The 25,794-nt window shown below is 41.0% G+C and overlaps 1 protein-coding gene across 8 annotated transcripts in view; it reads right to left on the reverse strand.

Annotated features, from left to right (window-relative positions):
• Nucleotides 1-25,794, reverse strand: part of ARID5B (AT-rich interaction domain 5B) — a 118,438-nt gene that overhangs the window by 7,686 nt on the left and 84,958 nt on the right. For 6 of the 8 annotated variants that reach the window (XM_068197093.1, XM_068197096.1, XM_068197092.1 and 3 more), the window contains 4 exons: nucleotides 24,439-24,643; nucleotides 22,040-22,092; nucleotides 14,654-14,751; nucleotides 2,154-2,352 (listed from right to left, as the gene is read on the reverse strand). In XM_068197093.1, coding sequence (XP_068053194.1) covers nucleotides 2,154-2,352; nucleotides 14,654-14,751; nucleotides 22,040-22,092; nucleotides 24,439-24,643 — 555 coding nt within the window. The remainder of the gene's footprint in view (nucleotides 1-2,153; nucleotides 2,353-14,653; nucleotides 14,752-22,039; nucleotides 22,093-24,438; nucleotides 24,644-25,794) is intronic. The other 2 variants (XM_068197094.1, XM_068197095.1) reach the window with 2 other exon arrangements.

Here is a 25,794-nt window from a genome sequence, read left to right on the forward strand (position 1 = left end):
ACCTGGATTTTGCTCCACCCAAAGGAGCTGAACGTCTCCAACCTGCTACCCCCGTTAAGTGCCACATCCTGGGCATGGAGCCCCCCATATGGCAAAGCACAGATGAGTTCTGGAGCCCTACACCCTACCAGGGGTGAAACATCCACCCTGCAGGCCCTTCACTGCTTGGGCTTTGTGTGATCACTGACCTGTATGGTGACCGACATGGAGGTCAAGGTCCTTAATAGCCCACCCTAATCAAATAGGGGCAGGACATGTCTTCCACCCCAGTCAGGGAGGAGACATGAATTTTGCTATAAAAGGTATCATTTTACAATAGGGAACTGCCATAGTTGTACATTTTTATTGTCTTGTCTAGGCTCCCTACATTTCCGATAAGCGCAGCTTAGGAACTCTTCCTGCAATCCACACAGAAATAACTTCAGTTTAAACAGCAGGAAGTTTGAGATAGGGAACAACAAAAGCAAGGAAATGTTGCTGAAGGCTGTTGCTCTGTTGCTGATTTGTTATGCTGGGCATAGCAGCAGTGGTACTGATAGTATGTAATGTGTCCTCCTGATCCAAGACCCTCAATAAATAATCGGGGATGACGGAATGACAAGTGAAGGGAGCACAAGCTTTCACTTCACTTCTCCTTGCTTTGGACAACTTATCTTGCAACCTTCCAGTGACTGAAGCACATTTGTGCACACTCTCCTCTGATGTGTTTTTTTTTTTTTTTTAATTTTAACCAAACAGGGCTCTCCCTACTTTAAAATTACAATGTAAGAAAAAAGAAAAAGTTCTTCTGGGGATTGCTCTTTAATTAGATATTAATGGTACTGTTATTTAAAACACAAATTCTTCTTTGGATGGGAGATTAAATTGTCCTTGTAAGCACAACTTAAACAGGTAGTGGGACATGAAACTCCAAATTTTCTGTTCTCAAAACTGGGTACATGGAGTTTCAGAGGCATCTGTATTTACAGGACCTGCATTGTTTTTTGGAAACAATGAAGAGGAGGATTGTTGATAGCTGACTCAATACAATTTCCAAACAAGTTTAGAAACAGGACTTCTGTACCTGCCAGACACAATGAAGTTAAAGGAGCAGCCATAGTCTCCCGGGCACGTCATGTGTTTCGACATTCTTTAAATACTTACTTTCACTACAACGCCTTGAAGGCTGCTGTGATCTGGCAGACTGAGACAGGAAAAGCAACATGTTTTGCAGGGGTTGTGTGTGAGGAGCTTCACCACCTCCTTCACATGCGGTGCAAGCAGGGCACAGGAGAGAGTGGGCAGATGTGCAAAAGAAGGTGCTTAAATAACACTGGAGCAAAAACTCCATTGATTTTGCATCACTTAACAACGCTTGAAATTGACTCTTATTTGCAGACAGATATGAGTTCTACCATCAATCTTATCCCATGCTGTGAACACAAACTCTCTTCTACAGGGCTGTCCTATGCCTGCAAGTAACGTGGCTGTATGTGGAAACTGGGGCCTGCCCATGTGAAGCAGTGACACAAAAGGAAGCTACTATGTCTGAATAGGAACCTCAGCTGAAAGGCATCTACTGCTCCAGAGAGGGAAGTCGATCTCAGGGCTTGGAATGGAGTTCCCTCAAAATGTGACCTTTCAGTTCAAAAAGAAACTCCGTATAATATAACAAAAATCCTCGGGAGCAATATGTTTTCTCACAGTCATGCATACATCTGTGAGCACAGAAGGGCTGATCCAGAGGCTGCCATTATAAAAATCAGCTGTGTCCAACAGTTACCACAGTATTATCAACAATATTAGAGGTTCCCGCACCCTTTACTTAGATTAGGAAATAACTGTGGTAGTTGTGTGGTTTCCCTTTGGCAGCTGCTGATCTGCTAATGGTGACCACTGTTTAATACAATGAGCAGAACTGGTACTAGTCAGATCCAGAGCTTGGTCCTCTGCCATCCCTGCTGTGCAATAGGGAGCAAATCGGCTGCCATTCGCAGCCCAGCAAAATCCCAGCACAGATAGTATCACAACAGCTGAATTTCCATTGCTGAGCAAACTAAAAGGCCAACTGGTTGGAATTCTCCAGTTTAAATTATATATTTTATCACTGGATTTCATGTGACTAAAACTGTGCATTTTTAATTGAAAAAATGAAAAGCAGGGAAGCAACAGACCTCAGATGCATCTTGGGGTTTCTGTGAATTATCTTTTTCCTTCTTGCTCTTTTGGTTTTCATTTTTGATGCGTTTTGTTGCAGACACTTTTGTTTTTGCTTCACTCTCCTGGGAACTGTTATCCTGTTTTCGAGGTTTCACTGGAGGCAGTGGCTTATCTTCCTCTCCTTTAATAAATCTTTCATATGGCAGGATTAATCTAGGGGATTAAGGAACAAATAATTGATCAGGTTTTGCTGTTCTAGCAAAGAAAAAAATGTATCTACTGTGAGCAGTTTACTTAATAAATCCATTTTCTTCCGTGCCATAAAAGCAACAGTTTAAACTCTACATCTATAAATCCAAGTATAAGAAATCAATTTATTTGGCAAGATTATAACGTGGAATAAATTCAGTGGAGTTAGAGTTAGTGTGGATTAGTTGTCAGTAACTTCACAGTGGTTTGTGTGGCTATGCCAATATGTACCAGATGAGAATATCAGCCATTATGCTTCAGACTCATTTAAAAAAAAAATCCACCGTTTATTTTTATTTTCCCTCCCCGACTTTAACAGCATGCAGCAAGCCCCAGGAAAACACCTACAAAGCCACAGCCAACTTGGTAACAGCTACACAATTTCCAGGCTGCTGGTTCCCTTGACTGCAAGGGCGAGTGCCAGGATCGTGGCAGGGGCCAGGAGAGCTGGGCTGCAGAAACCCAACGAGGTGGGCACAGCACCCGCCCGGCCGTCACCAGCAGCAGCCCAGCCTCATCTGTGCAAGGCACCCATGCAGCGACAGTCGCCAGAGCCTTTTTACGGAACAAGGGGAGAGGAGAAGAGTTAAATATGAAGGAATTATCCACTGTGCAGCTGTCTGCCACAAAGTGCACGAAATTGCTTTAAAAACACAAGGAAGAAACACAAACAAAAATATCCTCCCCTGAAAGCATCAAACAAACTGAGTTTTAATCTCTCTGTTTTCCCTTTGCAATTCTTGATCTGAAAGGAAAAATAACTGATATAATTAAAAGGGATGGATTGCATTACAATCTCAGTTTCAACTTCAGTGATTAAAGTTTTTATAATGCATTTTAGTATGATTAATGACTCACTGTGGGATTAATGTAAGACTCAGACTTTAAAAATATGAACATTAATACAGCAAACATAATCTGTTAAAAAAAAAAAAAAGACAAGTTGACTCTGTGAAGAAAATGTACTTTGCTTATAAACAACATAGATCTATTCAAATACCAGGAATCCTTAATTATCTTTAATCTAAGACTCCAAGGCAGAAACCTCTTTGGTTCAGATATTCGTTTGTTATCCTAGAATCAGTTCCTAAGCATGCAATTTTGATTTACATACTTATATGTTCAAACACAGTTTGGGCTTAAGAGAGCAGAATTAGATTGCTCGTGATCATAATATTTTACATTTTAATAAAATACAACATAAATTATGTTAAAATATAAACCTAATTTATGCTATATTAGAAACAAAATTCATTAACTGAGCATGCTCTGACATGGTATGTGCAAAGAGGCGTGAATAATACTTTCTAGCCCTGAATTTGGCAGGGCTCCAGTAATGAAGCTAAGCAGAGCCCACAGGGAATATTCATCTTCAGATCCCATTACAAACTGAGTTTAAACATGTTACAGCTGCTAAAACTGGAAACTGCTCCCTCTATGCAAACTTAGCAAAATAATACCTAGTTGCCAAATACCTGCTTCCCACTGTAATATTACAGGTAATGTTTATATAAAAAAAAGCATAACTAAGCAGCAGAAGAAAAAAATAATCCTGTTCCTACTTGAGGCTGCTACATTTCATTTGCAAAGCACAAATATTGGTGAAAACACCGAATTCCTCCCTGCGCTGCACAAAGCATTTTGGACTTCACTTACAGGCAAGGTTGGGTTTCGCACAGGGCAGTGCCGAGGCTGCTCTGCCATGTGTTAAGTATTTAAAGCCGCTTTTAATAAAAACACATTTTATTACAGTAATTGTTAGCACTGCGAGGGGAGTGTTTGACTTTGTTTTGTTTCCATGGGAACGCATCGCCCGTTAAAAATCTACATATTCCATCCGTAAAGGTTTCAGACGCTGTCCGGTGCCTCAAGGGGGACAGAGATGCTCCCAGCCCCAGGAACCAGCCTTTCCCTGGAAGATGCCGAGGGATTAACCCAGTGGCTACAGCCGGGCCAGGAGCAAGGCCCCGGCCAACATGATTAATCACTGCTCGCGTGCTCTCCGCTGAGCCTTGTAGGGAAACGCGGGACCCAAACTCCTCCTCCTCCTCCTGCCTCTGCACCTCACCAGAACTCATTAGCTTGGGTGCTAATTAGTAACTGTGGCTTAAATTTCCTTTTCTGATCTTAAGGGTTCATGTGGGAGTACAAGGTTTTCATTTTAGTTATTTTTCACTGAGCTCAGCAGTTGGCAGGCCGACAGCAGTAAAAATACATTTCACATAGCCGGTCAGTGGCCTGGAGCCAGTGGCAGGAAATCTGGAATTAAATGTTTCGTGTATCGGGGAGGCGGCATGACTAAGGTAAAACTGAGTCAAAACACAAGGATGGCTTGTTCCAGGATTTTCCTCTCCTCGTTTCAAAGGAGTGCCGACCAAGGTGGCTTTTGGGGGCGGCTGGCGAGGAGCCGGGCAGGAACGCGGGCTGCGAGACCCCAGGGAGCAGCACCGAGCCGAGCAACACCAGCAATTGCCTCTTCACGTAGAGATTTCCGTCGGTTGCAATTTTCACTGAATGTTTTTTCAGTTATCCTGTCATGGTACAACACAATTACCCACAGGATATGATCTTATCATTTGATTATTAGAAGTTTTTATAGCGCAGGAGTAATAAAGCTAATACAGCTCTCTCAACATGTAAGCAGCCGGCTCACATGCCATGAAAGCAGCCAGCTTAGCCAATTTAAGGTCAATATTGCCCAACACCGGAAGAATGCGATCTGCTGTTAGCCAAACAGTTTAGCAGAATGTGACATGCCTGAAACCAGCACAAGATATTTTTTTCTTGGTCAAATATTTGCAGTGCAGGTAAGATTTAATCAATCTTTGCGCAAGGAGAGGTAAAGACAACGTCCAAAAAAACTGGATCCAGATACCTCAAATGTATCGTATGTTGGAAACAATAATCATGTTTTCAGTCGCTTTGAACTGTGGCTGTACTTCCCGACAGGGGAGGAAGTATAAAAGTATTCATAAAAAAGGAAAAGAGGGGGAATATTTTGTGGTCTAAAGAATATTTACTTGTAAAGCCTGCAAGAAGACCAAATAAAAGAGTCTTTATCATGATCAAGATTCCAATATTAACATTAATAAAATGTATTATTTATAAGTCAATTAACATAAATAGAATATGTAAGCACTAGTGTATTAAAAAAATCTTTCCACAGGCAGCAGATTTTTAGCAGCATGAGGTTTTTTTTTTTTTTTTTTCCTGGAATAATACAAGAATAACATTTTCCAGCCAAGAGCAGAAACAGTAGGGGAGTCTTTGCTATCACAGGGCTTCTTATTAAATTCAGTCACTGTGAAAAGCCAGTCTTTTTCCTTTTTTTCTTTTTCTTTTTTTTTAAAAAAAGACAACTTAAAATCAATACAAGTTAGATTAACAAATCAGTACTATACTAATCCTGATTTATTACAATCGTCAATATTAAGTTTAATCACGTATAAACTGCTATTAAAAAAAGATTTTCCTTTAGTAAGTCCTGAATTAAATAATGGTGCAGTGTACCGCGTTTTTAGATCTGCATCATCTGATATTATGAAAAATTCAATGTACTTCTCTGCAGCAGATGTCAGAGGTCAGCAAATCTATTACAGTAATGTAAGTAAGCTGGCTTTCTGCCAACCTTTTTTTAAAAAACACTGAAGCAGATAATTTTATATTTACAAATTCTAAAATCCTCCAGGGACTAAATCTCTTTCCCAACAAAAAGCAGAAACTTCACATTAGAGAAATGTATTTCACAGTATATCAAACATGCCTTCATCATTAGCATTTCATAAAAAGAAAGAAAAGCCCTTAATCTTTATTAGTCAACATTTTTTTTTACCAGCTACAGAACTAACAGTACAAGTTCTCATCTGAGCCAGTAACCACTACATGTATTGATTATGCAGAATGAATGACTTTTTTGGCCTGACTCTGCTTCACAGGACACATGAGAGCACATCTATTTATAGGCATGATAAAAAAAATAGTTACAATAATGCAAAGGATCTGACCAGCCCAGAAAGAGGAAGGAAATTAAATGTTAAGGCTGCCAGTTTCCTCTTTAATTCTCCCTACTGTGTATGGATATGACGGGGCTCTGGGCTGGGGAGGAACCATATGCCCAGGACACACAGGGTGATGGAGGGAAGGAGGCAACTCAGCACAACCCTTACAGTATTTTTTCTGCATCGCTGTTCCAGTGTATATTTTTGTTTTCTTTCTGGCAGAATAAAATATTTCAGCATGTCTCCCATTGACATCATTGTACTTTCTCCAGGGATCCAAGCCCAACACAAAATAGGATGCATTGGAGCCTCTCAGCCACAAGAATGATCTTGGAAGGCTTTAAAATACCAAAGTCCACTCCTTGGGAGATGTTGCCCCATTCGCATGCTTGGCCAGGTTAAGGAGGCAAATTGCAACAGAAATGGAAAATGATTTAAATTTGCTCCACCAAATGAATACAGCAACCAGTTAACCCATGGAACTCACTGCCAATGGATATCTTGGGGCCAAGGGATTAGTGAGATTAGGCAAGGATTAGATGCTAATGTAAATCATGAGAACATTAAGCTGTTAGAGCTTCAAAAATGCTGAAAAGGGACAGGCAATAGGTCTCTTTAGTGGTAGGAATTTGGAAAACGCTTTCCTCCTGAGCACATAAGGCCATAGTGGCTCCAACTCCTTCCTCTGAAGGCACTACCAGAGCTGAGGTGCAAGACAATCAGTTTTTTCAGTCCAGGGGGGCACCCAGCTGCCCGCAGCCCCTGCAGCCAGAGGGTCTGAGTGCAGGGCTGGGACAGCCCCTGTGGTGAAAATGGGCCCCTATCAGTAACCTCGGTGAGAGAAACCTGATTCTTTTCCCCTAGAAAGTCAGTGGTAAAACACTCAGCTGTTTTAAGGGATCAGCAGGAATGCCTGAGCTCTGATCCCAAGAGAAGTCTTGTCTTTTTTAAGTTGTTGCTTTTCAAAAGGATAAATCTTAGAGCACTGGTCCAGCGTAGGCAAGGGAAACAACAAGGGAAACCTTCAACAACAATCAGTTGGTGGGGATAGCCAGGAGCAGGAGGCAGCTCTCCTGGGCACCAGCAACACATTCCCAGCAAAGAGGGGAGAGGAATAACCCAAACTTTAAGGTCTCAGCTTGTTTTCCAAAATGGGAATATAAAATACATTGAGGAAATGAAGCAGTGTGTTGCTGAAGTCTGATTTCCCTGGATTGCATTGTACAGTGCAGGGGTTATGAAAGCAAGCCTCACGTGCTTTTGTGCAGAACACAATAGCAACGGCTTTATTTGCATTTGTCTGAAGTACAAAACTGGCACGTATTATATCAGCAAAGACAAAATATGCTGGAGTTCAATTTTCTTTCCAAAGAACTTTCCTTCCTTAAAGAAATGGCTCTTTCATCCTTTCAACAACAACTTTCCTCACAGCCCACTGGGAGTGCTGGTGGGTAATGAGAATGGCTTACTGCTGAAAGGTGGGAACAGCGCTGCTCTAAGAGAATTCAAAGACACTTCGTTTTAAGTAAACTGGAAATTAGTGACATTACAAACACAGCTGTTGATTTAACTGCACAGCCCAGCAAGGCAAGCTCAGGCACTCCTGATCCTAGGGCTCAGCAGGGAGAGATGAACAACTCCAGTCTTCTGCCTCTGGCACAGATTTACTGCACAGAAAAGTGTCAAAGGAAGGCTGGTGAGCACAAAGTAACTTCCCCAGATCACTCTACCAAAACCACGACAAGACTGTTTTGGCCATAGTCACCCTTTCTGCATCTAAAGGCAGATAAGCATTTTGTTTGGTAGGTTCCTCCTTGGTCCCTATGCTCAGAACACGCTTACAGATGTGCCTGTGGGGTGCCGGGGTCTCCTGGCAGGACTCCAAAATCCTGCTGACCCTCCCTGGGAGCTCTGAACTACATCTACACTGCAGAAAGCTGAACAAACCATGGGCATTCTTTTTCATGTTAACAAAATCCTGAAGTACAAGGTGGAGATTCCCAGCATCCCTGGGCAGTCTGAGGGAAAAGATCTTCCTCGGTGCTTACTCATTGGTGCTGCTCCTGCAAAAGAGAATGGCACATCTCTCACTGTGCAGCACTCTCCTGGGGCTACTCAGCTCCCAGCAAGGAAAAGGGGCTTGTCCCCTTGTGCCAAGTCTGTCCCTTCTCCTGGATGGCGAGGAATGAGACTGCCACGCGTGACACTGACTCCAAGCACTGAGCTGGACTGCTGGCACCCCAAAGCTCTGGGCACTGCAGGGCCCCAGCAGCCAGTACGCACCAAGGCACACGTGCATGACGGGCACGCCTGGCAAGGGCTTCTCTGCTGGGGTGACAATGCACCCGGCAGCACCGGGCAGCACACAGCATGCCCCAGTTCTGCTGGGACAAACTCCTGGGTGAAAGGAAGGATGGACGTGGGAAAACCATTCCCCACCGGGAGAGAGATCATCTGCTTGTAGGCACTTAAAGGCACTGCCCGACTGTCCAGCACTTTGCACTCAAGGACACCCGCTGACTCTAGCACTGGCCAGTAAGTTGCTGAGGCTGAAACCCCCAAAATTTTGAAAAAAAATGCATGTTCTCAGATGTTTTAAAAGGACAGCTAGGGATCTGTTTTAATGGTAAACAATTACATTCCTCTGTCATCTGATACTTTTTAAATTTTGGGGAGGGGGGAAGCTTTCTGAATTTTCAATAGTTCCTTTGTTAAAGCATCTGTTACTCACATAATTGAAAAGATGTTTGTTCAGTGGTATGCTTGAGAGTACAGTTATTTAATCTTAATGATAAAGCCCTGAGGGCAGAAAATCATAAGTAGAAACCTCTTGTTATTTATCAAAAAAAAAACCCCAAAAAACTCAAACCAAAAACCTAGGAAAATAAAGAGAGAACTGAGACACCTCATCTATCTTCAGGCTTAAATTTGTGCTTGATGGAAAACTATGGAGACAATTTGCAACTTGTGAAGTTTTCTGGGAGTCTGGGACCAGCTGAAGTGTGAGGGGGGCAGGGAAGTGGGGTGAAGACAAAAATAAAACAAGGAGAGAAAACTGTTGCTTGACAAGTTTTTTTTTGAGTCAAACAAAGAGCTAGTTGTAGTTTACAGCATGACATAACTTTTGATTAATTTTTGCCTGGGGATGTTTTCACACTTAACAGTGTAAATCAAAACCTTCTATTAATTACAATGTGTATAAAAAGATAACCATAAGCAATTTCATGCAGATACTATACTAGCCCCCTACTTTTTGTTCCCTCTAACGACTGGCTGTTATTTCCTGCAAAATTCCACTGAAATGCTTACACGTTATGAAAGTTATCCAAATGCTTTAGAAAACCAAACAACATTTGCATGGAACACAGGGCTCTCCTGCATATTGAATTACTGCACAATACCCTCAGGGTAGACAGACTTTATGGCTGTTAAAGGGAAACTGTGTAAGGGACCTATTTTGACCTGCCTTGTGTTTGTGATCATATATAATTTTTATGTGAGAGATTTAGAAAGAAAAATGGCAGAATGGGCTCTGAACTGTGCAAAGCACTGCATCTCCTGAAGTTTAGTCCCCTGGTAGATGGGCAGAGTTCTCTGCAAGTGTCCAGGGGCCAAACTCACAGCCAGAATAAAACCCTCTGCAGGTCAGTGTCCGAAGTGTGGGCACAGCCACCTGTCACCCATTGTGAAGAAATACAACCCATCTCACCTATCTGCTCCTCCTCAAGTTCCAGGTGGCTGTGTCTCTGCAGAATACTTTCCCACTCAGCTGTCATAATTTAGTGAGAGCACAAGGCCTAATAAATCCCTCGCCAGCTGTGTCTGCCCAGGACAGACTGGTTTTCGAAACGCTAGTAACTTGTGAGGGCCAGCACAGGAGACACGCTGCTGAAGAGCAGGACTTGGGCCATGGAGCTCTCTGGGTCCATCCTTGCTGGAGACCCAAGGGAGCCCAGCCTCTTGCAGCACCCAAAGAAGCCAGGAAGCTACAGGTCTATGGTACCATCCAGCTGCCTGCCATGACACCTCACAACAGCGACATGTCAGTCTGCAGAGAAGGCAAGGAGAGCTACTGCATGCCATTGCACAGCACAATTCCCCAGCCCTTGTGTGTTTGTGCACAGCTTATGCACAGGGAAACCAAGATGAATCACAGCCAGACTTGTAGACAGAAAAAGGCCCCAACAGGTAATTATTAGTATTTCTGTTTTGTTCAATGTATTTTATTGGGAACTTTTCATGCCTTGCCAACTAGCAGGCTGGGTTTTTTGGTTTGGGTTTTTTTTTTTGGGTTTTTTTTGGGGGGGGAGGGGGAAGGGGGGAGCAGTGGTGTAGTATTTACAAAAAACCCCTAACAACAACGTCATCAGCACTGCAGAAACACAGCCTTCTGCTCATGCCAGAAAGTTAAAGCTGCCGATCATGTGTAAAAGCGAAAAGAAACCTCAAACCCTGCATGTGAAAACCACATCTGCATTATTAGGGGAAGACAGCATGGGCAGAGTGCTTCGCAGAAAAGCAGCCGTTTCTGAGGGTTTCTTGATAAGCAAGAGAGAGATGTAGGGTACTGACAAGGGCTGTAAGAGTTTCAAGGGAACGCTGTAGGCTGAATCAGCTCATACCAACCACACACACCTCTGGCTTTCTGTGATCGTGAAAGATCATTAGAGGAACATTAATGAAGAAAGTAACGACCAAAACAACAACACCTTATAAGCTCTGTATGGTCCAAGTTGTGCACAGAGCAACAGTCAGTCCCATGATGGGAAAACATGAATGCTTTTTATATTGGTAATCATCTGTAACATGAGCAATTAAGTACAGTACTAATGGACTATAGCCAAGAGCCTGGTACTAATATTAAAAACTGACAGAGATGAATAGGCTTGGAAGGAAAACTAGGCTGACAAAGACATTTTTATGAAGTGCTTGGGCCTATTTGGAATAACCCAATCAGAGGCAGGTCCAGACCAGCCATGCCTACAGTGACAATAACGCATTCATTGGCATTATATGATGCCTACTATGCTTTAAATAAAAGCACCCATTGCTTCTACTCAGAAACCTGCACTTTCATTATTATACTCATTAATAAAACAGAAGTTGTCTAACTAATATGTAATATAACACTTACTGAAACACTGGCAGCCTTGCCTTATTTTAAAATGAAAACAGTTACTGGAAACACAAACCGTATTAATGATAAATGAATCAGTTGAAAATGCACACAAAACCTTTCTTTCCCTTTCACCAGAGAAACAAAGAAAACACCGCCCCAACTGAAGCACTCTACCTACCTATAGCACACCAGCAGCTACCAGCACAAACCCTGCTCCAAACAGCAGGGTGCAGAGCAACACATTCCCCAAAACCTTTAAATCTGGCTTTATTCCAGCTTTTGCCATCCACTGCACCATGAATCTGCAGCCACGTGGTAGCTTTGCAGGGCTTATAAACACCTTTAGAGAAGGCAGTATTTCTTCATTGGATTTGGTAGACAGAGAGACAATTTTGCCATCTCCAATGCTTGTATTTTGTGTTTGGGTTTTTTTTAGGTGGTTGGTTGGTTGTTGTTAATGGATTTTTTTCCCCTCTTTTTCTTTTCAGCCTTTGAAATTGTGTGTAAAACTCCACCTTGCAAAGGGGAACAGGAGAAGGTAGGAAGGAGGGATGTCTGAATTGGGACATATGTACCATTCCACTCCACAGTATCCTAAGGATGTCCCTGAAAGGTGGCTGCCACCTGAACAGCCTTGATATGTTACAGCTGATGCAGTCAGTAGCTCCTCTTGGGAGAGAGCTGGTTAACACAATATGGATGCCCTTGAGATCCAGTTGTAGAGATCCAGAACTGCCTGTTCTGCCTCCAGTAAGCAAGGAAGGGCCAGTGGGATTCAGAAAGGAAAAATCAGGAGATTTACTCAGCATTTTCTTTCCAGATAATTAAATTTCCAGTTTAGCTATACAGCTGTACAGTTTCAAGTTTGAAAATGTAAGTGTGTCCTGAATCATGAGCATGTGTATTCCTGCACTACAGTTCTGGTTTTAGAGTAAATGTCATCTGAGCACTTTGCCTATAAATGAGCATTACATTTACAGGTGCTGTAGTTAGAATTACCAGCTGAAACAAACCATGACAATTTAATTTACTTTTCTTCAAGTCTGAGCCTTCATACAGCTTTCCTGTAGTGGAAAAAGAGCATCTAACACTAGAAAAGTAGAGACTGGATGAGTTACTGAGGTTTGTTTTGTGTACGTGTTTTGGTTTTTCAGACCAGATTTAGTGAAGAACATTTTAGGTAAGCTCAGGACTAATCTAAAAGCCCTGCAAGATTTTTTTCTCCAAATGCCATCTTTTGACAGCCTGCCAGGGATGTGGAAAATTAGGAGCTGCCTCATATCCGACCTTATACAGAACTACATGATAGACTGGCATCCATGAACTCAGATTTGAGTTCTTCAGTGTATTAAGACCAATCTAACCACAAAATAGAAGACACTTTTCTCAGACCAGGTCAAGTCAAGCAGAAGTGCTTTTGGGTAGCCTTGAAAGGCTTTTCAGTCTGGAAGGCATCAGGACTGTTCAGGTTTTCCAGACAGCACAATGGGTTTGTGGCACTTCAGAGCATACCCAAGTAACTGCTGAGTCAGTCACACACAAGTCTCTATGCATGGGAGTGCAATGCAAGGCTTTTACATATTAAAAAACAATGAAACCACTAGCATTGAACATTGTCAAGAAAGCAGGAGAGACAGAGGTTCACGGAGTATTTGTGAATGGCTCATTTAGTTTTCCACAACTACTAGAGATGTACTCTCTCAGTGACTCTAGGGTTTCAGCAAGGCTCCCTCTGCAACCCAAACCCACAGAGACCTAATGCTTACGTGTTCCCGGGTCTCCTCTGTCAAATAACATCCCCCACAGAACATCTGGCAAAGGAAAAGCTACACTGCCACTTGGAAACCCATCAGCTGGCTTGGGTGCAAGAGGAAGCTCTGAGACTCTCAGGGCTGTAATGATGGGGGTGGAAGAGCTGAATACCCACAATCTGATGAGTCAATAAAACAATCTATAACATTTGTCTGCAACGTGAAGGCAGGGAAAAGCCCCATCTGACATGAACAGCAACTCACTCACTTCACTCTGCTGCTTGGCTCCATCTCCAGAAAGCTTCTAACATTTCTAATGGCATTCATTACATGCAACTCCTCGGTGCACCCAAGCCCTTCTGCTGGAGATGTCCCCTGTAAATGAGCATGATCAAGTCCCCCACCCTCCATGAGGATGGCAGCATCTCTCTTTGAGAGGCTGACACATCAGGCACTAAGATAAGGAGAGAAACTGCCCACTGAACACAGCTCTGCCATGCCACCTCCTGCACGGGCAAGTACAATCTCTTCCTGAGCCCAACAAAGTGACTTGTTTATGCCCAGGAACAAGAGACTGAATTTTACTTATCTGAGCTGAAAATTGACGAGCTTTTATTCACATTTGCTTGTCTAAGGAAAAAACAAAACAAAACAAAACAAAACAAAACAAAACAAAAGAAAAAAAAATAGAAGAAAAAGAAAAACAGAAGAAAAAGAAAAAAAGATAAAAAAGAAAAGAAAAAGCCTCAACAGTTGTTTCTAAAAACCAAATCAAAACAACATTCCAGCTCCAGTATTTTATTCAATGTGTGCTGGCTTCACAAGCCCTGGAAGTTATTATCTACATGGGAAGAATAAGAATTCAACAGTTCTGACCAGCAACAATGGCTGCAGAGAAAGAGTGTTTGGCAGCAGCTCACAGGCAGGGAGGAGGGAAGGAATGCCATGAAGAAGAGGAATGCAACGCTCGGCATGACCTACAACACTAACAGCACCCTGCATTATGGGCCACCCCATTATTTTGATCAAAACCACAATCTGCCTAATTGGTATTCCTAAAAAATGATAGAAGACAAGTGTTTGCATCAATTAGCTGGTGTTTCTTATTTTTTCTTGAGTATGTTTTCCTCAATTTTTCAGCTTTAACAGAAAAGCTCTTGCAAAAATTAAGATCTATACCAAAGGAGAATCAGATGGTTTTTTTTTTATTTACTTAGTCACTGGAGTTAGACACTCTGGTTTAAATCACAATGGGTTATCTGACTAAACTGTTGGGGAACTATTTTCTAAATCTTTAAGGAGACTCTCTTTTTCTCTAATTCCTTATAAAATGCTTTGAAGGCTTTCCAAATTATTTTTTTCATTATTAAACAAGCATTTCAGATTTGTTATCTTACCTTTCATAATGTCTGCGAGTACATGTAGCAGCACTTGTGCTTCCAGGGTTACCACCTAATTCATCATAAATATGTTTCCATTGTCGACGAGCTGTTATCTGTAAAAATGGCAATGGAAAATTTAATCTTGCATCTTTACAGATTCTACAGCATTTGACTTCACAACAACAAATGCACATATGACACTTTCAGAACAGCATGTACTACGAGCACTATAAAAGCCCCTACAGAATATATAGAGCACACAGAGCTTTGGTGTATTTTTCTTTTTTTTTGGTAAGTTAACACTATGTCTATTTTCTTTCTCTCTAAAATGGAGTGATCTGACTGATTCATTATCAAGTCACAAGCGATACAGACTCACAAAAGAATCTCAATCAATATAGGGTCATTAACTATCAAAAGTTATGCAGACAAATCCCACGGTGAATTATGAAAATGAAGCTCAAACCATACTCAGCACAAATAATGATTACATAGTTATTTTAACTGAATTAGAGAAAATAAATCTGCTGCAAAACCCAAATCCACCATAGAATTCTGTAAATCCACAAAACCATAGTCCGTAACTATATATGTTACAAGCTGTTTATTTTTATCCATTTATATCTGTAAAATATACAGATCAAATAGTACTGAAATCTTAACGTACTCCAATGTTAATATTTGAGCTGTGTACTTTATTCGACCATGCTGATGAAAATAAACATCTTGTAACATATTGAGTTGCATACCATGGTTCTGGGGTTTTTTTGTACAGAAATTAGGATTATACAGAATAACAGATGGAAGACCTGGCAGAAGGATTGTTTCTGAATACCACTTCATTATTTTATATATTCTGCTATATTTAAAACAGGAAGAGAAACAGGAATAGGACAAGCACAACAGATCACCCTTGTTTGCCTGCAGCTCGTAAAGAAGGCCAGTAGAAAACTGGTGGGGGCAATTTGGGGAGAATTTTGTCATTTGCTGTGGAATGCTGTGGAATTTAATATATTCAGCCCTGGAGGCTTCTTTGGAGTTACCCACAGAGCAGTCAATGGCGTTTACTGAGGAGCTAAAGGCAGCAATCAGAAGAGAACAAATATTACAACTTGCAATCTGAGGCCTGTAATTTTAATCTAAACAAGCAGAGATAGCTACCATCATTAAATATTACAGGGTGTTTCTATTAGAGGTGTTTCTATATTAGAGGTGTTTCTATTTCCCTCAATGTAAAGGGAAAATCCTTCCCTTGCAGAAATTATTCTCCAAAGCCAAAAGCACGGCTGGAGTCTTATCACTTGATAATGTCACAATTTCTTCAAATTTATTGTTTGCAGAGCACTCCAGAAAACAGCAGTAGCTTTAACTCACTATTAGCACTTGACCATAGTTTGCACCTACATATATTTTGGAAAAAAACAAAAAAGGTGTTCTATCTTAAACCTTCTATAAAGCTAAATGAACTGACTTCATTCACTAATTTTCTTTTCTGTCTTTTATAATAAACTCAAAGACTACCAGCACAAGGATTCAAGCAATTCAAGGATAAATTATGCACAAGCAAATTATTTAAATACAAATCAAACACTTATCTGATGATAAGGATCATACTAAGTCTGTTTTGTTTCAGTTTTTATGCTGTCTCTTCCCGAGGCTACCCACACTTCTTCTTATTTAGTAATAATAATATACTAAATAATATACACTAAAGTGCTTGAAGAACCAGAGTCCTAATGAGCCATAATGAACATGACATCCTGAGAATATGAATGGATGCTCCTTATGCAACCCGAAAGTCAAATGAGAGTTGGACCAAGTATCCTATTGTGGAGGAATGCCTGGATGGGAAGCTACTTCTGGTCCCGCCTCCCACATTCCACCAGTCCTCAGGACAGACAGGACAGAGGTGTGACCAGATAGCCCTGCCCTTCTTGGAGCTCCCAAAGAATCACAGATCCCTTGAGGACTGCCGCAATCAAACCTCTGGCAGGCTCACGGATGGGGGAATGAAGATGCACAAAGCTGTTCTGGGGTCTGGGCTCTGGCCCTCTGACAAGCACAACCTGGCTGGGCTTGCAAGGCTGTCCAGGACCTGAAGCCTTGGCTAAGAACAGTGATGCTGAGCAGAAACTTTAAATGAAAGCCAAGGATTAGATAGCAGGAGGACTACTGTAAGTCCCCCTTATAAACATCCTGATGTGACTAAGAAGCATGGTCTCCATTTTCAAAAGGAGAACTTTACAGCCTTAGGCTCATTTACCATGAGCTGACTCAAGAGTTGATATTCAAGCTGGAACACTAGTAAACATAACTAAGGGGAAAAGTGAATCCCTTTGAAGCCCATGGATCATTTTTTGTGTCTCTTTCTTCTAAGCTGCTTAGAATAATAGTATTTTCACAAACATTTGCCCAGTTCTATCCAATTCTACATCTGCAATGGACCAGAACTCCTTGGCAATTAACTGAGTTGTGCCCTCCCACAGAGGGAGTTTAAATTTGACATTCCCTGAAACAATTGTTATTCTAACAAAGCCTGGGGTTGAGTTTTCCCCTGCTCTGGAAAGTTTGTTTTTTATGCTTAATAAACTTCAAAGGACTAAAGGAACTGATTCATTACATCCTTAAATAATCTGAACAAAATGCTTCACTGAGGAAAGTGCACTCTTGTCATGCAGGGCAGGACTGCTCAAGCTGGATGTCCCCGCTGACCATATGCAAACTGAGGACCTTTCTCATTCAAGTTCTTCCCAGCCACCTCAGTGACCAAACTTCCTAAGGAGTCAGGAAAAGATAATGCTTGGCAATGCTTTGCTTGTGGTTGTGGTTGCTACCAAAAATGTTTGCCTCTGCTGCTTTAGTTTTCTGATTTGTTTTTCCTTAATCCTAATAGCATACACACTGCTCCCAGTGCCTGCCATGTTTCAGGAAGTGCAGGATGGTCCAGGCTCAGCCAATAATTGAGGGGATTTCACAGGCCAGTGCCATCTCTGACAGATTCACATTCCAATGCTGGCTTTAGTTTTAAAGCGGCCTTCTGGGTTGTAGAACCCTCCTGCAATTTGCTCCAACCTACAGCTTCAAAATCCTTGTGCTAGGCCTATTGGAAGCCAGCACTTTTGAAAACCTCTGTGAAATCTTCCCCAACCAAGAGAAATCCAAGTTAAGCAACAAGACTGGCCTGTCTAGGGATGTTAAGAGCAGATCTGAACTGGCTCCTATAAGCACAATATTATGCAGTGACTGGTAGTCAAGAAAAAGCAAATAAAAGCAATGATCTTATTATCTATTAAAGCAGAAGACTGTTTACAAACATGCTTTTAATGGTGTCTTCTGCTCTGAGAAATCTTAAGGTCTTCTGCACTGCAATCCTTCCTCCCAGCTCCCTTCCTTGTGAAAGGCTTCTTGCCTATTTCCTGCTGCAAACATAATGGGGGATTTTCTGGTCATGGTACATGATGTTCACAGCTCTCTTCAGAGCTCTGGGAATTAGTTCTGTATAAAACAAACCCAGTTAGCTTTGCATTCCACTGATATACCAGTTTCACCAGGCCTGCCCAGAACCCAGGACTGATGTATGCGTCAATCACTAATTTTTAAAAACTAAAGCACTTCATTGTTGCTTCCAGGAGGCAGCAGCTAAATGGGATCCCACTGACCTTTGGCAAAATCTAAGCTGCTACATACTGAAGGTTAAGCTCCACCTAATTTTCTTTTTATCCTTTATCTTTCTAAGTCATCTCCAGTTAGAGTCCATTCAGCAGCACAGTCTTCTGCAAACATGCCAAGGCACTCCTTTTATGTTGGCTCAGAAGGAAAAATGCTACTTCATAATTTGCCAAGGACAACTCTTTAGGAAAGTCCTGGAAGTTTCCCAACTGTGAACTTCTGCACCTTTTACTCACTTGACTTAGGGTGACTGAGAAAATTCCAGGCAATGGCTGCTAAATGCCACTGCAGCTGAGCCCCCTACAACATGGAATTGTTTCATATTTCATCCAGTGATTTGGGGACATTCTAAATCATTCATACTGTGAAGGTCTGCTATAGAGAGTGCTTTCCAATGCACTCTCCTATTATTAGTAACAAAGATGCTCATCTCACATATCTTTGTTTAAGAGAAATATGATTCCACCAACTACAAAGAGACAGCTTCATCTGTTAAAGGCTTAAACCAGTTTGTATGGATTGCTATTTTTATTAAGCCTTGTTCAACCACAAGTACAAGGGAGTGTGGTATTACACAGTTACAGATGACAACTAACTAAGAATTAGTAATCAAATGGAGGAGAAATGACTCTCTTAAGTACTCAAAATGGAGAGCACTTAAATATGACACACGATCATGACTTGACACTATTAGATATCCTGTATTTATATCCCATATACAAAGGTAATACTCTCTGTCAAGCCTCACCGGATCCATTCCCCCAGGGGGAAAGAAAATCAGATGGCTAAGAAAGTTGTTCTCTGCATCTCAAATCCAATTCCTGTCTATTCTCAGTCACTTTTAGATCCTTAACTGACAGGACTGGACTCAAAAATATCGCAAAAATCTTCTGTGAATCTGTGCAGAAGCTGAAAAACACTACACGTGATCCACGCCAGTTTCTCAATAATGTTTTTTAGACTACATCAAAACACCTATATATGAACAAAGTGGACACAGTGGATAAAATTAAAAATGGGCAGAATATAATTGTTCTGCCAAATAAAAGGATGTAAAGTTTGCAACTGCTTTAACTGGGAAGGTTTCTATGCTTGTAAAAAAGTTGTCATTTTACTACTTTAAGTTTCCATATGTCATTTTAAGCAATCTTTCATCTATTTCCTGTTCATAAAATGGCTTTCATATGTTGAAGTCAAATATCTACTTTTAAATATCATTTTCTTTACAATACTTCCAAGAGAAAAGACCTATTTCTATCTCAATGCACAAACCAGAAACTTGTGAAATTTTAAAACCAATTAGAGATGATTAAGCCCTTGTAATGGTTTGTTCAAGTCAGATGGAAGGGGCCATAGAGATAAATGCATATTAAACAGGGCAGGTTTGACACAGTCGTTGCACTCCACAACTTCTCATCAATAGATGGTGGCACTGTGTATGAGAGCGGTGGATTCTGCTCAATATTGAATTAAAGCACTCACTTGGAGTTTCTGCATCTAAGTAGACCTGCCAAAGATCCTAGAACTGATAACTGAGGTCCGTGTCACCCCTATCATCCACTGACTCGTGAAAAATGAAACAAATAAAACACACAAGCTTCTCAGCAGTGTTTGCCATTATAAAATATATACAAACGAATGCAGTTGGCAAACTCAATTCATATCAACTGGCCATAAAATAATAAAACCCAGGGTGTGCACAGGGCAAAGTATTGCAACAGCTATCAATATAATACTCAAGAAATTTAAAGCAAAGGCAGATCCATATCGAGGATGAGACTGTTAACAGAAGAGAATGAGGTCAGGAAACCTCACGCTCCATATACAACTTAAATTGCATCACAACAGTCCTCCCAACTTCAGCTTGCCTGCAAAGAGCACAGATGCCATTCACATCACAGAAAGAGGATCAGGCCCATCCTTTCAGACACAGTCACTCTCCACTGGAAGCTGGGCTCACGGCTATGTCAGAGGGTGTAAGCTGTGCTTGCCTTGCCATTTACTGAATAGGAAGCAATTGCTTAGTTTACTCTCTATGAAGAATAAGCACTGCTGGTACACTTTCATTCAAGGTGACAAATGACCCTAAAAAACAGAGAACGTGTCACCGAGAAAAGGACAGGAGCTTTGAGACAAGTGTGGACTGAAGCTACTCTGGCTGACATCCTCATGTATGTGATCCTTCCCCTCTGATCCTGTCACGTTTCTCAAACCTGGCTCTGTGGCCTTGCGGTCACAAATCCATAATCCTATTCTTGCTCTCCCTCAGGTATAGAGGCTTGCATGCTCCAGCTCGTCTAAATCCATCCCTCTCCCTCTGGCACTAAAACTCAGGTCTCTCCAGCAAGCCACCACTTTGGCATCCCTGCTTCTGTACTCAGTCCCCTCAAGCAAACCTGAAACATTGCTGTGAAAATTGCTCGCCTTCCTGAGCACTCTGAACATGCCACTCTCCCTTCAATCTCCCTCCTGGCCTTCCCTGGTGCTCTGGATCAAGTTCAAGATTTTAGCCCTCATTTTCGTTGCACTTTACAACTCAAGCAATTACTGCTCATAATTGCTGTAACGATCTATCTATGGTAGCTATTCATTCATACATAGCCATGAGCACGCCTACACACACCCCTGTACATAAGCATGGTATGTGCTGATTAATGAAAGATAGAGCAACAGTCAAAGCCAAATCAAGCATATATTTTTTTAAAGAATGTTAGATTTCACGTTTCACAAAATCCCAGGCACACCCATGCTAACCAGCCCAGGCTGCTGATGTACAGAGCAATGTGCTCTACTGCATGGAAGGAAAACAGTGAGTTTTTCATTTTGGTTCAAATGACTTTCAGTTTCTTGATAGTGCATTTCTTCTTGTCATTTCTCTACAGAACAGATATGTCCCAGATTACTTCATAAACAAAGCAAAAATAATTTCTTTCATCTAACTGTGGCAGGAACTGAACAACTTAATCTGATCATTGTGTGCGAAGAAAATATTTCCAGTGACGACATCTTCCTATGTCAACTGTTTTTTTATTACAGATGTCATCTCGATGTGCCATATTAATGCAGCTCTTTCTTCTCATTTCAAGATTTTAATCTGAGTTTGTTGCTCTAATATTTTATTGGTTCAAAATACATGCTGTAAAATCCGTGGCCATCAAATTTTCCTGTGAGCTAAAAATAAACTGCTCTTGTCAGATATGGTTAGCTGATAAAAAGTGTCAGAGACTTTTCTGAATTACTTTGATAACTTCCTGTTTATGCGGTACTGACCCTTGTCTAATAAAGCTCTTTTACACTTGGAATAAGAGAAGATTCTGCAGCATACTATTTCTTAATGGACAATGCTGATTACTTTTGAAAGCCTTTAATACATTTCCCATATTAGACATGAACAGATGTCAGGGATGTTGCCAAGTGAAATTTCTTTTATGCAATCTTGGCTTGTTGTACAATAATAGCCCTTTCTCAACATGGGAAAAAATTACAGACCTAACTAATTTCCTTGACAGAGAAGAGTTACATATGTTTTCCACTTGGAGTTTTTACGACAAGTTTACAATTTTGCCAGATCTGGAACTAATTGGGACCATTTCCAAAAATGGCCCAATAAACCCACAATGAGTACAGCTAGCCTAAAATGCAGTAAATGATTGTTTGCTTTTACATTTTTTTTTCCTAACAGGGAAAAGTTAGATTGCACAATTATTTCATTTAAGTTACTTAAACACTTACTGTTTCATATCCTCCCAGTTTTTGAGCAGCTTGAAACATAGTCCAAAGGTTAACTGTTAGAGGGACAATAAGTATTTAGATAAGCATTGCATTAGCCAACATATTTCAAAGAAATGTAAATTAAACAGTTTTAAAAAAAGAAAAATAGAGAAAAAAAAGCTCACAGCCCCTGAAAAAGCTCCTGCGAAACATTTTCAAAAGAGGTATTTACATAATCTGAAGAGTAAATATTAGCCCATACTATATATATTTTTAATTACATATAAGAGAACACACAAATTCCTTAACAGGACTGGAAAAATACACTGAGACAAAGGTAATAGGCTCATTTGACTTTGCTGATAAGAGACAGGGTATAATGACTGTAGCATGTTTCCATAACTTAGATAATAAAAATTACTCACTGGGAAGAATGTTACTTTTAATTATTTGTTTAATACCAGTTTCATTAGCAAGCAAGCAAGACCCACACACTGGCTCACAGAGCAGGCCTATCGATTAGACAATATCCAATATTTACTGCAGCTCAGATAATGGGCTCCATAATCAATGAACAATAAGCTGCGTTCTAACGGGCCCTGCGTGAATGAACCCAGATGGAGCACGAATGAGCATTACTGGAATAATTGTGCTGTGGCTGGCTGTGCCTTGCCCGTGGCTGTGGGGTCAGAGCACAGAGGCAACTCAATTCAAAAGATGTGCTGGGAGAGAGTTGTTATTTCCTGCACAACTTCTCTCTTTTCACGTGCTTTTCATCCCAGCCCCCCTTATTCCATGGGGTCACTGCTTGCTGGTTTTTATTTTATTTTATTTTATTTTATTTTATTTTATTTTATTTTAATCTCATTTAATTGGTAGAAGAAAAATCCATGTCAGTCCTACCAAAGGTGTATACACAATCCCACCAACAGTGATTCCCCACAGACACACTAGAAATACTTGAGGTCAGCAATAACGCTGTGGACCATGGAGAACGGGATCTCCTTCTCCATTGGGGGATGCTCTGCTGTACTGTACTTACTGCCTCTTCCCAACAGCCTATTTATATTGGCAATGTTTGCACAAGCCTTGCTGGACAAACACAGAGCCCCATCCTGCAAACATTTCTGCTCTTCTCAGCACACTTTTGGTATTTAAGTGTTTGCCGGATCAGGCCCCTACTTCATAATGAATGTCAGGCAAGTTTCACTGTATTTCAGCTAAATGTTAGCAGCAGGCCCTACCCCCAGTGAGCAACTTTAGAAATAATACTTTAGCTTGTCTTTTAAGCCCACCCTGTCTCCATGCTTGATGGAATGCAGAATAATATGGGGGGGTGGGGGAGAAAAAAAAAATTTCTTCAACACAAAATGTTCTGAAAGCCTCATTGAACCTTGTACTGCTTCAAAGCTATCAAGAGCTTTGCTTAGGCCTTGATTTAATCTGAATCAATGCATAATGCAATGAAGCTGTTCATAGTACATTAATTTTACTCCCATTTCAAGCAGCCAGTTTTCAGACAAACACTGTAATCATTCTGAGTTATATAAGTTTATAATGGCTGCTGGAGGCCTGTTGCAATCAGTGCCAATTGCTATTAGGTATGTAAATTGTTATGTAAAACATACAGGTTTGACATTCTTCATCAAAATAACACATGGTTTTAATCTAGGAGATAAATTAGAGTAAATAATATTTCAATCCATGGCGTTTTCCCTTTAAGGAAATAAAGTATCATTCAATCTATAGATAAGGAGGAGAAATACCACCATTTACAGCTTTTGTTGGAAATTGTGAAAGATCTACATTGTGCTGCAATATTTATGCAAAATTCAGTTTCAACTGTATCTGCTCCACGTACAATTAATTTACAGATTGTGGCACTAGAAACTGCATGTGCCAAAGCAATTCTCAAGACTACATTTTGTATTAAGCAGATACAGTCTGGTTTTATTCTCCAAAGTCAGTAATTTATTAAGTATAAACACATTTTGGGGCTTAAAAATATGATCCCTCTTGTGCCTTTCTTGACCACCTTTAAATGTCTTCTTTTAATATTTGTCCTTTCATAAAGAACATCTGGGCACAATAAAGACACGTCATGTTATTAACTCAGAAGAAAGGCATTACAGACGCTGCAGATTTAGAAAACAGAAAACTAGAGAGTTTTCAACATGCCTATTTCTAGTCATAATCAGCGGATTTAAACCTATAAATATCCGGCAGCAACTACCCCAGAAGGAAGAGATGCAAATCTAGGCATAAGACAGTGAAATGCCTGGACTGGAAAATGTGTAGAGATAAACATGGTCCCTCCCCATCCATAAGGCTTTAAAATAGGCTTTGTGTGCAATTGCTTTCTCCAGAGAAGCCAAACCATTCTAAAATGTCAACAAGAAAGTGAGAAAAAGGATACTTACTCTGCTTAAAACCTAAATAGGGTATTCGTTCAATTGGTGTTTTCCTTTCTTTCATATATTTATAAAGAGCCACAAGGAAAGCCTGCTCATCAGCTCTGCATTCTTCACCTATGGCAATCTTTGATTTATCCTCACTTGAGCCTTTCTTACAGTTGCTGTTGTTACTCTTGGGTTTGGGCAAAGCTGACTTAGCCTCACATTTTACCTGGGAAAAGAAAAGATGTCATATCAGATCTGGGTAACCTTTAATTTTTACTTAAGGAATAAATACCCTCTCCTAGCAGAATGGATTGTTGAAAAAAATGAAGGCCAAACCATGCGACTGTGTTTGAGGGGAAACAAAGGAAGCTATTTATAGAGCTAAATGTCTTGTTCTGAATTTTAGTCACAACAATTTTAAACAGCCACATCTTTAAATCATTATAACTCACTGGTAATGCTCTCCAGATCTGCATTTTTATGACTATACATTGCTATGTCACAGCTTCTATCTCTCACATGCACTTGCCATTAGAGGGTCTAATAATAACCCTTGTTCCAGGATTGACACTGAGCATTGTCAACTCCCATAGACAACCCTTGGAGCTGAGGGTGCTCAGCCCCTTCCAGGAATGCTCAGCAGCCAGCTCTGAAACGACACATTTTTCTCTCCTTTGGCCCACCAAAATAGATGTAAATTTTGGCAAGCTTTATCCAGGCAGAGCTCTCAGCACACGAGTGGAGGTCTTGCTGCAGCATGGACTCATGTCAAGTGTATTAGAGCATCTGCTTAAACTTGAGCACAGCCCTAAGCATGTAGCAGAAGGGAGAGGAGGGTAGCTGGAGACTCTCCTGGTAGACACTGGCATCCCAGAGCTCCAGGTCTCCCGCTGGACTGCCCAGCAGATGTCTGCCAGTCAGGAAATCAATAAATTGGAGCCACTTTACCTCTCCTCAGTATTCATACATGAGGAAAAATACCCAGTGAGACTGGCTTAATCCTGCAGCCCCTCTTGAAGATAATCCTGTCACTGAATCAAGCAAATTACAAATCGAGTGCTCACAACATTGGGACCATGGGAACAATAAATTTCCAGTGAAATGCTGGAAGTTCTCTGATACAAAGTAATGGAGATGGTTACATATATTTTGGATTTGCACTGTCCCTTCAATGCTTCTGAGTGCTGTCAGGAGCCTTCTAGTAGTTCCATACCCCATCCAAGACATGTCCTTTGTGCTCCCAGAGGAAGCAGGGAGACTCTAAGAGCCAGTACTTGGTATTTTAGGAGGACACCAGAGGAGAGCAGGGTATTCTGCTGTGCAGGAAGGCAGGAGCCCTTTGTCAAGCAACCCAAGGACCCTCCTTCAGAACTGTCA

Source organism: Anomalospiza imberbis, chromosome 8 (assembly GCF_031753505.1).
Source record: "Anomalospiza imberbis isolate Cuckoo-Finch-1a 21T00152 chromosome 8, ASM3175350v1, whole genome shotgun sequence".
Classification (NCBI taxonomy): Eukaryota; Metazoa; Chordata; class Aves; order Passeriformes; family Viduidae; genus Anomalospiza; species Anomalospiza imberbis.